The 15,638-nt window shown below is 46.5% G+C and overlaps 2 protein-coding genes across 4 annotated transcripts in view; one reads left to right on the forward strand and one right to left on the reverse strand.

Annotated features, from left to right (window-relative positions):
• CCT6B (chaperonin containing TCP1 subunit 6B) overlaps positions 1-5,759 on the reverse strand; it is a 30,710-nt gene extending 24,951 nt beyond the window's left edge. The window contains exons 1-3 of one of the 3 annotated variants that reach the window (XM_041000590.1): positions 5,601-5,743; positions 3,222-3,285; positions 2,540-2,674 (exon numbers count right to left, since the gene is read on the reverse strand). In XM_041000590.1, coding sequence (XP_040856524.1) covers positions 2,540-2,674; positions 3,222-3,285; positions 5,601-5,737 — 336 coding nt within the window. In that variant the 5' untranslated portion in view covers positions 5,738-5,743. Of the gene's footprint in view, positions 1-2,539; positions 2,675-3,221; positions 3,286-5,600 lie in introns of all 3 variants that reach the window. The other 2 variants (XM_041000591.1, XM_041000592.1) reach the window with 2 other exon arrangements.
• Positions 5,760-5,902: 143 nt separating this feature from the next.
• Positions 5,903-7,650, forward strand: ZNF830 (zinc finger protein 830). Its single transcript, XM_041000410.1, has one exon. It carries the CDS (start codon positions 5,917-5,919, stop codon positions 6,982-6,984), a length of 1,068 nt encoding a protein of 355 aa, XP_040856344.1. The 5' UTR covers positions 5,903-5,916; the 3' UTR covers positions 6,985-7,650.
• Positions 7,651-15,638: the final 7,988 nt, after the last annotated feature.

Raw genomic sequence — 15,638 nt, forward strand, 5'->3', positions numbered from 1 at the left:
CTGAGCCAATCTGAAGCCAGGAGCCAGAAGCTTCTTCCGGGTCTCCCATGCGGGTGCAGGGTCCCAAAGCTTTGGGTGTGCTCAAATGCTTTTCCAGGCCACAAGCAGGGAGCTGGATGGGAAGTGGAGCTGCCAGGATTAGAACCAGCACCCATATGGGATCCTGGATGTGCCAGGTGAGGACCTTAACCACTACGGTATTGTGCCGGGCCCCTCTCCTGCTCTTGTAAATCTGTCTTTGCAATAAAAATAAGATAAATCTTAAAACAAAAAAAAAAAAAAAAGAAAGAAAGAAAAGGAAAGAAATACACACTGAGTTGGTACTGTCGGCAGCACATTAAGCTACTGCTTGCCATGCTGGTAACCAATTAGGATTGTTGGTTGAAGTCACATTGCTTGACTGCTCTACTTCCAATCAGGGTTCCTGCTAATACATCTGGGAAGGCAGAAATAGATGCCCAAATATTTGAACACCTGACCACATGTGGAAGAAGAGGATGGAGTTCCTGACTTCTGGCTTCAGGGCAAGCCGGCCTTGACTGTTGTGGCCATTTCGGGGTACAGTGATGTAACTACAAAGAATAACAACAGATGGAAATCCTCCCTGGGGCTGACACTGTGTTGGAGCTGGTTGAACAGCCACTTGCGACACCAGCATCCTGTATTAGCACCTGTTCATGTCTCAACTGTTCTGCTTCTGAACCACCTCCCTGCTGAAGGCCTGGGAAAGCAGCAAAGACAACTCAAGAGCTTGGAGCCCTGCTACTCACATGGGAGACCCAGAAGAAGCTCCTAGCTTCAGCCTGGCCCCACCCCATCGCTTGAAGCCATTGGGGAGTAAACCAGCAGACGGGATGGAATCAATCTCTCTCTCTCCCTTCCTCTCTCTCTGCCTTTCAAATAGGTAAATATTTTTTTTTTTAAATTCTGTGTGTGTCTATCCCTATTTGTGTTGTTCTGACTTCCAAATATAAATATATATATTTTTAAATTTTAAATAATATTATTTTATTTGAAAGGCCGAGTTAACAGAGAAAAGCAGGACAGAGGTCTTCCATCCACTGCTTCACTCCCCATATGGCTACACTGGCCACAGCTGAGCTTGTCTGAAGCCAGGAGCCAGGAATTTCCGTGGGTGCAGGGACACAACCACCACTTGGGCGGCCCTCCACTTCTGTCCCAGGCCGTTAGCAGAGAGCTCCGGGAGCAGTGGAGCAAACAGGAAGTGAACGCTGTTCTGCAGGTGGCAGCTTAAGCCTCTCATCCTTTCATCTGGCTCACTTCAGCCCAAAGACTTAACCCTGGCCTTACCTCATCCTGAGTGCTTCCTTACTGCTGGCTACGTTAGCAATTTCGCCCCCTCCCATAGTTTAGCCTGGTTTTATTACTATGCAGCCAGTTTCATAATTAGGAACATATTTGTCAGCATCCCACCCTGCCTGAACTTCTTTCTTCCTAATCCAACTCTCAACATGTTAGCCTGTCCCTTTTCTACCCACTGTGCCCAGGAAGAGACCCGACCCAAAGCTCAAGAAGTAGATCCAAATTGGTCTGTCAGCCGCCCTAAAACTGTTACTGGTTGGACATAAGACTAAAGTTGATCCAGTCATACTAAATGAGGGATTCATATTCCATGCCTTTCTCTTGCCCCATCCTGCTGATTATTAGTAAGGTGGGCAAGCAGCCCTAGTTTCCTCCAAAGGTTTTGCATTCAAGATGGCAATTAGTCTTAGGGGGAAAACAGAAATAAGAAGGAAAGAGCTAGAAGACAAAGGCACTTGATGACTGATTGAACTTTTTCATCAACCAACTCTGGAGTCAGCCTTATCTCTCCATGTTCTATTATAGGAGATAATAATTTCCTGGTTGTTTAAGTGACTTTTCATCAAGTTTTTACAAAGGCATCCTAACTGAGATAAATTGCAGGTACTTAATTAATAGACAATTCCCAATACTAGACGAAATACAAAGAAGTAATAATTTTAGCAGTTCTACCACATTATACTTCACTGAAATGACCCCGGAATGTGAAGAAAAAAATTCAGATACTTAATTAGAAAAAAAGCGATAAGTAATGCCAGGAGAAGAAAAAGGCACAAAGGCAAACATGTGCAGGATGACTTTGGAGGCTGCAGACGTGCAGGGGACTGAGTGCGGCGGGCAGTGCGGAGGGACATGCAACTAGGAAAGTAGCTACTTTCACAACGTGGAAAACCTTCATGAATTCTTCACCTGATCTTAGCCAAAAAGCCAAGAAGCAATCATTAATTTTTCTCCAGTTATTTTTTTAAGGTACATAAATTGGTATCAATGTTACCAGTGGTGTTTTCTTCCATAGGCCATTACTCATGGGTAATAATCCATTTTTTCTAAGAGGCACATCATTCCAAACAGGAATTATTTTGGCAAAAGCTTCATTCTCATTTCTTTTATTTAATTGTCCAAGAATATCTTGATGGCAATTAATGTTTACCCTCTAAAATTAAACCACTGAAACTTTCCATTCAAAATAAAACATACATTTGTGAAATTCTAATACCTCAGAGATGTAAAGATCAGCTTGCTTTAGTAACTCTCCAATAATTAGAACGTTGGAAGTGGTACCATCTCCGGTGATATCGTCCTGGGCTGTTGCTACTTTGGCTATTAACGAAGCTGCTGGGTGTTGAATTTGCTGGAAAAAAAAGTTAAAGTAACCAATGCATTAAAAAATAAAAAATAATTAGCCCATGAAACACAAGATAACCTAGGGGTCATTAATAAAACCAAAACACAAAAGCAGCTTCGTTTTACAGGTTTGTAAGTTTTACATTATAAATACTTAACAAATGTCAAGCCTAGGATTTAAAAACTGAGAACTAATGAGCTTTGAACACTATATACAAGTCTGTGATTCATAACGCAGTGACATTTCCAAAAGAAAATTAAATCCTTCAGTCTCAAAGATTAAAACATTTAAGATAACTGCAAAGGATTTTTAATTTTCCTATTACGAAGACTAGAGAGCTATGCCTTTTAAAAGGTGTTATAAATCTGCAAGCATTCCTAAGTTAATGCTTGAACTACACAGACTTGAATATAGAAAACTTCTCATTGAAGTTTAATACAACAAGCACATCTCAAGACAGCGGCTCTTACCTGACAACCTTGGCCTTAAGATAAACAAGTTGCACTATATTTTTAATTAAATCTTACTAAAGTCAGCAGCAGCAGGGACTCACCATCTCACGGAGCAGCACGTTACCATCTTTGGTGAGCTTGATGTCACCTGCACCAGAAACGAGCCTGTTCAGAGAACACTGACGTTATTTGCTTGGCAAATGCTGAGCAGGACACTCCCAGTACTTGGTACTCTGGTATCTCTTTAAGATGTATTTATTTTTCTTATTGGAAAGGCATAATTACAGAGAGGAAGATTTTCCATTCAGTGATTCACTCCCCAAGCGACCACAACAGCCAGAGCTGAGCTGATCTGAAACCAGGAACCTGGAGCCTCTTCTAGGTCTCCCACGCAGGTGCAGGGTCCCAAGGCTTCAGGTTGCCCTCGACTGCTTTCCCAGGCCACAGGCAGGAAGCTGGATAGGAAGCTGTGCCACTGGGACACAAACTGGCACCCATATGGGATCCCAGTGTATGCAAGGCAAGGACTTCAGTAGCTGCTAGGCTACCGCACCAGGCCCACTCCAGTATCTTTAATACAGATACAAAGGCTTGCAAAACTTCACTTGTTCCACAGGGAGATACCACAGTAATTACCACCACTCACAGCTCACAGAATTCTTTTATTCCAAGTGGTTATATGTGGTTATATGTCTACAAGACACAAATCTGAAACTTTCATTGCATATTTTTAATTTTGGTGACTACTATTACTCCCTTCAGTAGATGACCAAGTCCTGTCGATTCTGGAACCTGAGCATCATTTGACACTTCTCCCTTTGCTCTCCTTTTCTACTACCATCGTCAACCCTGCTGCGGGCTGCTTAGCATCCTGATTCGAATGTGAATCTACCCTCCACACTACATTTATCACTCGAAAAGTCAGTGTGACTCAGTCATTTCCCTGACCCAAAATTCTGCAATGATTCTTATGTTCCCCATCACATTCAGCCCAATGAGACACACAGGGAATGTATTTCATCTTTCCTAACCTGGCCTACGTCTATCTCCCCCGCCTCATCTACCCCCTTCCAACAAGCTTGTGGGAAGGTCTTGTTTCTGTTGTGTTTGCATCACTGGGATTTCTTATTCATGAAATTACTCTAACCAGGAGCCTTTATTCCTTCCTCCAATTCCTGCTTTCAAGACTCTGATGAGGGATAGAGATCTGGCCCATTGGTTAAGATGCCACTAGGAATGCCGCTGGCATCTCCTAGTGGAGCACCCGGGTTGGAGTTCTGCAGTGCTGGCTCTGGCCTTGCTTCCAGCATGCCTGCTAAGGCGTGTCCTGGAGGCAGCAGGAGCCGGCTCCTCGACTTGGATTCCTGTCACCCTCACATAGCACATCCAGACTGAATCCCTGGTTTCTGACTTTGGCCTGGCTCAGTCCCAACTGTTGTAAGCTCAATTTGCAGATGGAAGATTTCTCTCTCTGCCTTTAAACAAATTAAACAACTTCAAAGACTTATCAAACATCATCTGTTCAGAGGCTTCTGTCATCAGTAATTGGCCCCTTTGCTTGCTATAATCATATGCATCTATATATAATTAGCACATCTGTCTCTACCAGATCTCCGTAAGAACTGTATCTTGATTATCCGGTGTTCTGGCATTCACTGGTTCATCGTTAATATTATCTTGCTTATGGGCCTGACGGCATGGCCTAGCGGCTAAAGTCCTCGCCTTGAATGCACCAGGAAACCATATGAGCACCGGTTCTAATCCGGGCAGCTCCACTTCCCATCTAGCTCCCTGCTTGTGGCTTGGGAAAGCAGTCGAGCACACCCAAAGCTTTGGGATCCTGCACCCGTGTGGGAGACCTGGAGGAGACTCCTGGCTCCTGACTTTGGATTGGCACAGCGCCGGCCGTTGCGCTCACTTGGGGACAGAAGATTTTCCTCTCTATCTCTCCTCCTCTCTGTATATCTGACTTTGTAATAAATATACACATATATTATCTTGCTTATTCTGGTAAGGATGTTATTGCTCCTCTACACCCTCTGGCCCTTATCAGTCTTTCCCTCACTCTGGTCTCAATACAATTGGCACTAAATAAATCCATGTCGAATGAACAAATATATACGAAGAATCTGCCCAAGTACCCACGAGTAGATTATGGCCTCGAACCCGTGTCTGCCTGGCTCCGTGCATTCTTCTACAACGTACCACCACACAAAACCAGAACAGCTGACACATTTATAAGCAAAGGTCACTGTCGTCTTTGCAAAATCCCACGAGACACTAATGGACCTGATTTCTGAAATTTCATCAACTTTTAACAACGAAGGGGGTGGGGGGTTGACAGCACCGAGCTCCAGAATGCTGGGCGGGAATGGGGCTCGGGGACACAGCCTGCTGATGCACCCTCATCGCTCAGAGAGGCTTTTGTGAGACTTGTGTCTCGTAGGGCGCCCTAACCGCCGCTCCAACCGCCGCCTCACATTTTCATGGTGCCCTTAGGACCCAAGTTGGTCCGCAGCACATCCTGCAGCCCTCGCGCAGCGCATATGTTCACAGCCAGAGCCGCCCGGGCCCGAGCCACCTCCGCCTTGGTGTTCACGGACTTTATCGAAGCCATGGCAAGCCGACCGACAGCAGAAAAAAAATTTACAAATTCCTCTCGCGTTTGAAGTGGGAGCCTTGGAGCCACGCCCATCTCTCCGGAATTTCGACCAATCACTGTCCTGGAAGGAAGTGACGTTCTCAGGCCTCGCCGAGACGGAAGCCACAAAGTCGCCTTGGCGTCTGGTCGCCAACATGGCGTCCTCCGCCCCCGGCCGGGCTCCGGCGGGCAAGCGAGTGGTCAACCAGGACGAGCTGCGGCGGCTGATGAAGGAGAAACAGCGTCAGAGCACTAACCGGAAGCGGATAGAGTCTCCTTTCGCCAAGTATAACCGTTTGGGGCAGCTGAGCTGTGCCCTGTGCAACACTCCGGTCAAGAGCGAGCTCCTGTGGCAGACTCACGTCCTGGGCAAGCAGCACCGAGAGAGAGTGGCCAAGCTGAAAGGCGCCAAGGAGGCCACGCAGAGCCCGTCTGCCAAGAGGAAGGCGCCGGACGCGGACAGCCCCGACGTCAAGAGGGCGAGGGCGACATCGGGACCCCAGGTACAGCCCTCCACCTCGGCTCTGCCTGACAGTGAGACCGCGGGAGGGCCTCCCAAAAGGCTTTCGGGGCTCGGTTTACTCCCCGATTACGAGGACGAGGAGGAAGAGGAGGAGGAGGACGGAGTACCAGAAGGAAAGGGGAGGGACCCTAGCAAGCAGACCCCCGACGCGCAGGGTCTAGAACCTTCCTCGCGAGAGGCAGCGAGTAGTGTGCGGCCAAAGGATGCCTTTCATGCGAATCCTCCTAAGACCCCCTTAGTTCCTCACTCGGGGTCCATCGAGAAAGCAGAAATACAGGAGAAAGTGGTGGAAAGGCGAGAGAACACCGCCGAAGCGTTACCGGAAGGTTTCTTTGACGACCCAGAGGTCGATGCCAAAGTACGAAAAGTGGACGCCCCGAAGGACCAGATGGACAAAGAGTGGGACGAATTCCAAAAAGCCATGCGGCAGGTCAACACGATCTCCGAGGCCATCGTGGCCGAAGAGGATGAGGAGGGACGGTTGGACCGCCAGATCGGGGAGATCGATGAGCAAATCGAGTGTTACCGTCGGGTGGAAAAGCTGCGGAATCGCCAGGATGAAATCAAAAATAAGCTTAAAGAAGTTCTGACCATCAAAGAACTGCAGAAAAAGGAAGAGGAGAACGCTGACAGCGATGATGAGGGGGAGTTGCAAGACCTGTTGTCTCAGGATTGGCGGGTGAAGGGGGCTTTGTTGTAAGGCTCAGGAAGGATGCAAGCAAGACGGCGGCGAGAGCAGTGGCATGAAGAGCTGCACCTGTTACTTACCTGCAGCCTGGAGATTCTGACACCCAACCGGGTTACTGAGATAAACTGAGCCAGTGAACGGCAGCATTTTGGGAAAGGTGTGAAATAGTTTAGAAGACAAGTTGTTTTTTGTTACATTTTTAAAGTTTATATACCAAAATGCCAATTTTTTTTCACACATTTCCTATTTAACTGTATACTTTGGAGTTGTATATCTGTAAGTTGTACATAGTTAAATATATATTTACTTAAGTAATTTGTTTTGAAATTTATAAATTAGTAGAGGTCAGAACAAGAGGCGAGCATTTACACGGATACTCAGTGCATTTAGTATGTATTTCTTCTCTGACCCCTAAATCAGACTCAGACAGTTGGTGCTCTCTGTTTTGTTTTTGCAATACGATTCATAAACATAAGTCATTCTAGGTTGGTCATTTCTCTAGCTGAGTTTTCTGCTTTCTAGACATGCTTTAGATTACAGAAGTGAAGAATGTTTTTACTGTGAAGGGCTATTTGAATATTTATATCGTTGACAGACCATATCGAATTAACAGTTTAAAAAGATGAGTCTGCTAGGGCCTGGCACGGTAGCCTAGTGGCTGAGGTCCTTGCCTTGCATGTCCAGATCCCATATGGGTCCCAATTCTAATCCCGGTAGACTATACCCATCCAGCTCCCTGCTTGTGGCCTAGAAAAGCAGATGAAGACAGCCCAGGGCCTTGGGATCCTGCACCCGTATGGGAGACACAGAGGAGGCTCCTGGTTTCAGATCTGCTCAGCTCCAGCCGTTGCGGCAGCTTGGGGATTGAACCAGCAAATGGAAGATCTTAAAAAAAAAAAAAAGACTGCTAAAAAAAAAATAGAATTTTCAAGTCTCACCTGTGGTTGCCCTGACAGGACCAAACCAAATGATTTCCTCAGCCTTGCATGGCTTGTGAGTCAGACATCTTCCACCCCTGCTTTAACAGAATCCCCAGAAAAATATATGCCAGACAGGTCTAACCACCTTAAAGCTTCCCTTGACTAGACCAATAGACTGGATTAAGAGGGATTGTCTTAAACTCAGAACCCACACATCTTTTGGAGGGCTTTGGATTTTTATTCCATGATAAATGAATGCTCATGGTTACAGATTGTGTCAGTTGTAAGACAGGATGTTTAAGTTGTTTTCCCAGTAGAAACAGTTGCCACGTGATGCTGGTGCATAGTTTATCACTCCCCCCTTTGGAAATGGTGATATTCAAATAGGAAAATGGGGCTGTGGTGTTACAGCTACAGATGACATATTCTAATAGAGGTGGCATCCCTTATGGGTGCTGGCTGAAGTCCTGGCTGCCCCATTTTGGATGCAGCTCCCTACTAATGCACCTGGGAACACAGCAAAAGCTGGCATGAGTACTTGGGCCCCTGCCACCCACGTGGGAAACCTGAAGCAGCCCCTGGCTCCTGGCTTTGGCTGGGGCCAGCCCCACCCTTTGTGGTCATTAGGAAAGTGAACCAGCGGACAAAAGCTCTGTCTCCCTAACTGCCTGTTAAGTAAATAAAATACCAAAAATTAGCAGGTAGAGTGGGTGAGAAGATACCCTCATAGCAATTATGACAATTTTATACTGTGATGTTGGCTGAATTACAGGGCTAAAAAAAGCGGGGGGAAAGAAGGCCATAGGACCAGTTCTTAAAATGTGGAAACAACGGTGGCATTCACCAATGCCAAAACAAATATGACTCAGCTCAAAGAACATATAAAGGAGCTCTTACAGAATAGAGGGTCAGGAAGGAGCCACTAAGCCCTCTAGTTACAGACCCTGACCTCTACCTCCATGGGCACGGTCATGGTCAGGGCTGCCTCTAATGCTCTGTGATAGAGAACAGCGGGTGAGATCTTGTAACCCTCCTGAAACCTGAATGAAGCTTCAGATTAGTAATTGCACACACATGACACTCCTTAAGTCTCTTTATTTTTTTACACTCTTTAAGGGTAAATTCTTAACTTAGGTACCAATACAGCAGAGAGTCACATTGCTCAAATCTTTCTTCCCAATCCTAACTCTGTTAGCAGAATTAGCTTTTTACTTCAATTGGCCTGTGTGCTTACTACCTCCTGGGCATGTTTTATTTTTCTCTTTAAATCTTGCTGACCTTTTTGGTAGTCAGTAGTCCCATATGGCTATTAAGCACTTGAAGCGTGGCCAATCTAAACTGAGGTGTGTGATATATTGATTTCAAAATGTAGCACCCAAAATAATATAAAATGTCTTGGTAATTGGGACTCGCACAGTGACACAGAGGGAAAAGCTGCTCCTTGCGATGCTGGCTTCCCATATGGGCACTGGTTTCAGTCCTGGCTGTTCCATTCCCAGTTCAGCTCCCTGCTAACTGGGAAAAGCAGCAAAGGATGAGCCAAGTCTTTGGCCTCCTGCCACCCACGTGGGAGACCCAGAGTAGACTCCTGGCTTTGCCATGGCCCAGCCCCAGCTGAGATTTACTTATTCTTATTGGAAAGACCACTATACAGAGAAAAGGAGAAACCGAGAGGAAGAACTTCCATTCAGTGGTTCACTCCCCAAGCTGCCGCAACAGCTGGAATTGAGCCCATCCAAAGTCAGGAGCCAGGAACTTCTTCCAGGTCTCTCATGTGGGTGTAGGGTCCCAAGACTTAGGGCTGTCCTTGACTACTTTCCCAGGCCACAAGCAAGGATTTGGATGGGAAGCAGGGCTGCTGGGATTAGAACCAGTGCCCATATGGGATCCCGGAACATTCAAGGCGAAGACGAGCAACTAGGCTACCATGCTGGGCTTGAAATGCTATTATTTTGTACATATTAAAATTAATTTTATTTTAAACTTCATTCCCTATGAGAAAATTCTCTTTCTTTTTAAGATCTATTTTTATTGGAAAGGCACATCAAATTTACTGAGATGAGAAAGATCTTGCATCTTCTGGTTAACTCCCCATATGGCCTCAATGGCTGGAGCTGAGCCAATTCAAAGCTAGAAACCAGGAGCTTCTTCCCAATCTCCCATGTGGGTGCAGGGGCACAAGGTCTTGGGACACCCTCCACTGTTTCCCAGACCACAATCGGGGAAGCGAAGCAGCTGGGACACAAACCAGACACAAATAGAAAAATAAGGAATCCCAGTGCTTTCAAGGTGAGGATTTAGCCACTAAAAAAGTGCAGTGCTGGGTCCTCCACTATTTTTTTTTTCAAGTTTATTTAAAATGCAGAATTAAGAGGCACAGAATTTTTCATTTGCTGGTTACTCCCCAAATGGCCAGGCATCTAGACCTCCATCCGTGTGGATGGGACCCACAGACTCGGGCCATCTTCTGTTACTTACCCAGCTGCATTAGCAGGGAGCTAGAGAGGAGGTATAGAAGGCAAGCCTTGAACTGGGGCTCATGTGGGATGCTGGCATCGCAAGTGGCAGCTTAACCCATCACATAACACCAGCCCCCGGAACTTGTTATATGCTGAAGTAATAGCAATGAATGAGAGAATTCTGTGTGGGTTACATATGTCTGTCTATATATGGAGGGAGACTATGTGTATAGGATGTATACCAAACTTGTCTTTTCCTCTAAGCTTTAGTTCACCTACCTACGTAATACTCTATTTAAATGTTTATCCTAAGTTTATGAATCTCAGGCAGCTTTTTCTTCCTGAAATTTGCCCACCTTGTTTCAGTAAATGGTACCACCTCCCACCTACGAGTATAAAGCAAATGCTGGGAGTCATCTTTCCTTTCCTTTAGGTCCTGTTGCCCTACCTCTTTTTTTTTCAAGATTTATTTTTATTTATTTTTATTGCAGAGGCAGATATACAGAGGAGGAGACAGAGAGGAAGATCTTCTGTCCAATGATTCTTTCCCTAAGAGACTGCAATGGCTGGTGCAGCGCTGATCCGAAGCCAGGAGCTAGGAGCTCTTCCAGGTCTCCCACACGGGTGCAGGGTCCCAAGGCTTTTTGGGTCATCCTTGACTGCTTTCCCAGGCCGCAAGCAGGGAGCTGGATGGGAAGTGGAGCTGCCGGGATTAGAACCGGTGCTCATATGCTTTCCTGGTGCGTTCGCGGTGAGGACTTTAGCTGCTAGGCCACCGCGCCAGGTCCCTGCTCTACCTCTTTAGTGTCCCGGAACCTATCCACTTCTCCACTGGCCACATCTCACTGCTACTTATCCCTCAACTGTAGGTCAACAAAGTAGTCAGAATGAACTTTAAAACATTTAGATCAAGTGTTTGTCACTTAGAGCCCTTCATTATGTACTTCTGTCACACCGAGATAAAAATACAAGTGCTTATTAAGTCTACATGGTGCTCAGCGTGGCTAATTCAAATGCCTACCATGTATGAACTGACGACACAGCCCCATCAAGGGCGATGGAAGGAAACAGGAGATCCTAAGTGCTCTGTGTTGGAGGCAGTTGGGAATCACGCCCTGGCATGGAGGCATGACCAGGCTTTGCTCACTTTGGAAGAACAATGCAAGTTAAGGTCGTTGAATGTTACCCACAGGCGCCCACATGGAGAGTGACCTAACTGCATCTGCTGGCTAGGTTCCTCCTGTTCTCTGGGTCTCCGACTTTGGCTTCCTTTTGTTCCCTGGATTCTGACTTCAGGTATCACAGCAGTCTTCCTCATTCAGTCCTAATGTTCCCTCCTCAAGTGATTCTCCTTGGAGTGAAGGATGGAGCAGCCATCCTCCACTTCTGTCACTTATGAAAACATTAAACTTACCATTAGCTACAGTTGGCTTGTTCTTGTCTTTTTAAGTTATAGAGAGAAGGTGAAGCAGAGATTTTCTGTGTGTTGGTTCATTCCCCAAATGGCTGCAACAGCCAGAGCTGAGCTAATCTGACGCCAGAAACCAGGTCTAGGAGCCTCTGAGCCGGATCAGAAGTGGCGCAACTGGGACCCTGATCGGCATTCATGCAAGGTGTTAGCGCTGAAGGCAGAAGCTTAGCCGGCTGCGTAATGCCAGGGCTTGTCTGTACTGAGTTAAGGTCCCTTTCCATCAGAAAGTGGGCCCCATGAGGGAGGAACTTATCTTTTTTTTTTTTTAAGATTTATTTTATTTTTATTGGAAAGTCAGATATACAGAGAGCAGAGACAGAGAGGAACATCTTCCATCTGCTGATTCACTCCCCAAGTGGCTGCAATGGTTGGAACTGAGCCAATCCGAAGACAGCAGCCTCTTTCCTCCCACATGGTACAGGGTCTCAGGACTTTGGGCCGTCCTCGACTGCTTTCCACAAGCAGGGAGCTGGATGGGAAATGGAACAGCAGGATGTGAACTGATGCCCTAATGGGATCCTGGTGCATGCAAGGCAGGGACTCCAGCCACTAGGCTACTGCATCAGACCCGGAATTTATCTTAATCACAACCTAAAATAATGCCAGTCCCATCACAGGGCTCCACAGGGCTCTGTTGGATAATACCTACATAACTGAAGCTGGCTTCTCAAGGTAGTGAAAACAGCAGGCTGCCCTTGGTGGGATAAAAGTGGCTGGCACAAAGGGCTGAGCATCTTTCTTTTGTGTCTTCCTTTCTCGGCTAGCATGCCAAGCCCTCAAGCTTTTCAGGGCACACAGGGCAGGAGGGATACACAACAACCTCTCTAGTGCATCGCTGCATCTAGCAGCTAACAAGAAGCCAGGAACCACACAAATCAAGTGACATCTCTATGTCAGCGGGAGCCCCTGGGCAGTTCTGATTGCCCATCACCCAGAGGCCGCTCACGTGGAGAAGAGGAAGAAAGTGATTCAAGAGCAGAGTGAGATCAAAGAGCCAGCAAGTTCACACAACCTCCCAGCTGCAGGGCCGGCACCCTTTCATTCGGTTTGCTCTGCCTGTCACTTAGCAGTTAAAGCCATGGCCAAGTGCATCTTTGCAGTCAGCCATCCCTTGCTGAAAGCACTCCCAAGCTCTCAGCGGAGAAAGGGATTTCCATCTGGCTGCACCTCCATTGTGCTAACAGTATTTGGCAGGCTTCATGCACACCTGGGAGCCAGCAGTCACCTCTCAGAGAATGGCAGGGGAAACCCAGAGGGTGGTTGATGACCATCATGGTTGTTTGCGTTCTGTATGTTGCCGTCTGCCTATCTTGCCAAGTGTGTTTATAGCGTGCATCAAGCTGGGTAGTCCACGTGTCTGCATGATGTTAGGGCTCGGCAGGTACCACCTCTAGTCCTATGAAGTACAGGTAAGGAAACAGGTTCACAAGTAAGGCAACTTTCCAAGGCCAAAATCCTAAAGCCCCCGTTCTTCCCACTATTCCTGTTATTATTTAATATGAATGGATATTTGCATGTGGAGACTATTTTTGTTCTCACTGGTCATCACGTACCTTTTCTCCAACTGTCAACACCACGGGAGAGGTGAACTGACACCATTTTAGATGCCTAAGGATTGGTCCAAGGTCACTCAGGAAGTTAGTTGCTAAAACAAGACTAGTTGTGACTTAATTCCTATCCCAATATTCTTTCTATATTTAATAATGGAATGCAGGAAATGGGAGGGTATTACCCAAAATGGCAGGAATTAAGATTAGGGAAGTTTGTGGTCAAAGTTAAAGGAACAAGTGCTCTGCAGAAATTTTGGCTGGACTGGGCAGCCCTGCCTGAATTCTGCATTTTGTTATCTGATTCTCTTCACACTCCACATGTTCCAGATTCATCCCATCTCACTGATAGTTTTACTCCTTAGTGGTCTCTGATGGAAGGAGCACATCGTTTCCCAGACAATCCAGCTGCGAAACACAGTGTCTGTGGTGCTCCACTTTTTAGTAAGATAACCTTGGGCAAGCTACTGACCCTTAGTTTTCTGAGCTACAAAATTGGGAAAGTTAACAGTTCCTTATATGCCAAGATTAAATAAAACAAGTGCATGTGAATGCTTTAGTACAGCATATGGCAAATACAGTACACACTAGGCATAAGCTATTTTTAAAAAAGGGTTTATTTTTACTTGGAAGACAGAGTTATGGAGGGAAGGAGAGATAGAATTGTTTCATTCACCATTCACTCCACACATGGTCACATGGCTGGAGCTGCGCCGATCCGAAGCCAGGAACCAGGAGCTTCTCCTTGGTCTACCAGGTGAGTGCAGGATCCCAAGGACTTGGGCCAACCTTGGCTGCTTTCCCAGGCCATAGGCAGGGAGCTAGATCAGAAGTGGAGCAGCCAGAACTCAACGCAGACACTGCAGTCTAAAGGCTAAACTGGCTATGCCAAAACACCTTGTCTCATCTGATTTTCTTTTTTTCCCCTTTTCTTGGAAGGTAGAGTTAAAGAGACAGGGGCCCAGAGTTCTAGCGTGAGGAGTAAACTGCTGCCTGTGACTCCAGAATCCCATAAGGGTGCCATTTTGAGTCCAAGCTGTTCTACTTCTAATCCAGCCCCCTGCAGATGCACCTAGAAACACAGTGCAAGACTGCCCAAGCACTTGGGTTCCTGCACCCACACGGGACACCTGGAAGAAGCCTCCTGGATCTTGGCTTTTGACCAGCCCAGCTTTGGCTGTTGCAGCCATTTGGAGAGTAAACCAGTGAAAGATCTGTGCCTCTCCCTTTCTAACTGTGCCTTTCAAATAAATAATACAAATAAATCGTCTCAGGAACAAGCCTTCAGAAACGCTGTGTGATGAAAGTTCATCTTCCTGTGCTCGCTTCAGCAGCACATGAACCATAACTGGAACAAAAGTTCACCATCCTTTAAAAAAAAAATCAATTAATCTTTAAAAAAAAAAGCAATAATAAAAAAAAAAAATTTAAATAAGCAAATGCAGTTGTAGTGGTATGCTCAGAGGAACTCCACTCCTAGAATCCGAGCTTCCCCTGAGCTTCCAGTCCTGAGGCCTTGCTCACTCCGCTGCCCTTAGAGAAAGCACAGGGAGGGGTCAGCTGACCATGTGGTCCAGGGGAGCTATGGCTGAGGATGCCTGCATTCCATAGCCGGCTCCCAGCAATGCTTCTGATTGAGCTTCTTACCAATGCGCGCTCCAGGAAGGCCAGAGGGGACGGCTCCAGGTTCCCTGCCATCCACATGGGAGATCTGGATTCAGTCGCTGGCTCTGGGCTTCACCCTGGCCCAGAGGTTTGTAGGTATTTGGGGGCTGAACCAAGTAGATGGATGGTCCTTCTCAGTGTGTGTTTCAAATTAAAAATGAATTTAAAAAATTTAAATTACAACAGAGGCTTTACCCCACTTAAAATAATGGTGTCAGGGTTGTTTGATGGAGATCAAACATTACATCCTAAATAAAAACTCTCCTTTTTACTCCAATACCTCTTCCTCCCATACTTTCTATTTTGAATGGTAGCATTAACGGCTTACTCTGAACAGTGTGATCCAAGAACCCAGGGGGAAGACTACCCTGCCTGGGTCTCGGTCTCAACTCTCCTGGCAGGAATGGGGCAATCTTTCTTCTGACAAGGGCCATTTGGATATTGACAACATTCAGGTGCCATCACAAAAACATCATCTTGAAAATCGACCTGTTGGGCCCTGGCAGGATGGTTTCAAAAGCTACCTGTTCACCTTGCAAGCGCCAGGATCCCCTAAGGGTATCAGTTCTGGTCCCAGCTGCTCCACTTCCCATCCAGCTCCCTG

Source organism: Ochotona curzoniae, unplaced genomic scaffold, assembly GCF_017591425.1.
Source record: "Ochotona curzoniae isolate NIBS_2020 unplaced genomic scaffold, NIBS_Ocur_1.0 scaffold_2453, whole genome shotgun sequence".
Classification (NCBI taxonomy): Eukaryota; Metazoa; Chordata; class Mammalia; order Lagomorpha; family Ochotonidae; genus Ochotona; species Ochotona curzoniae.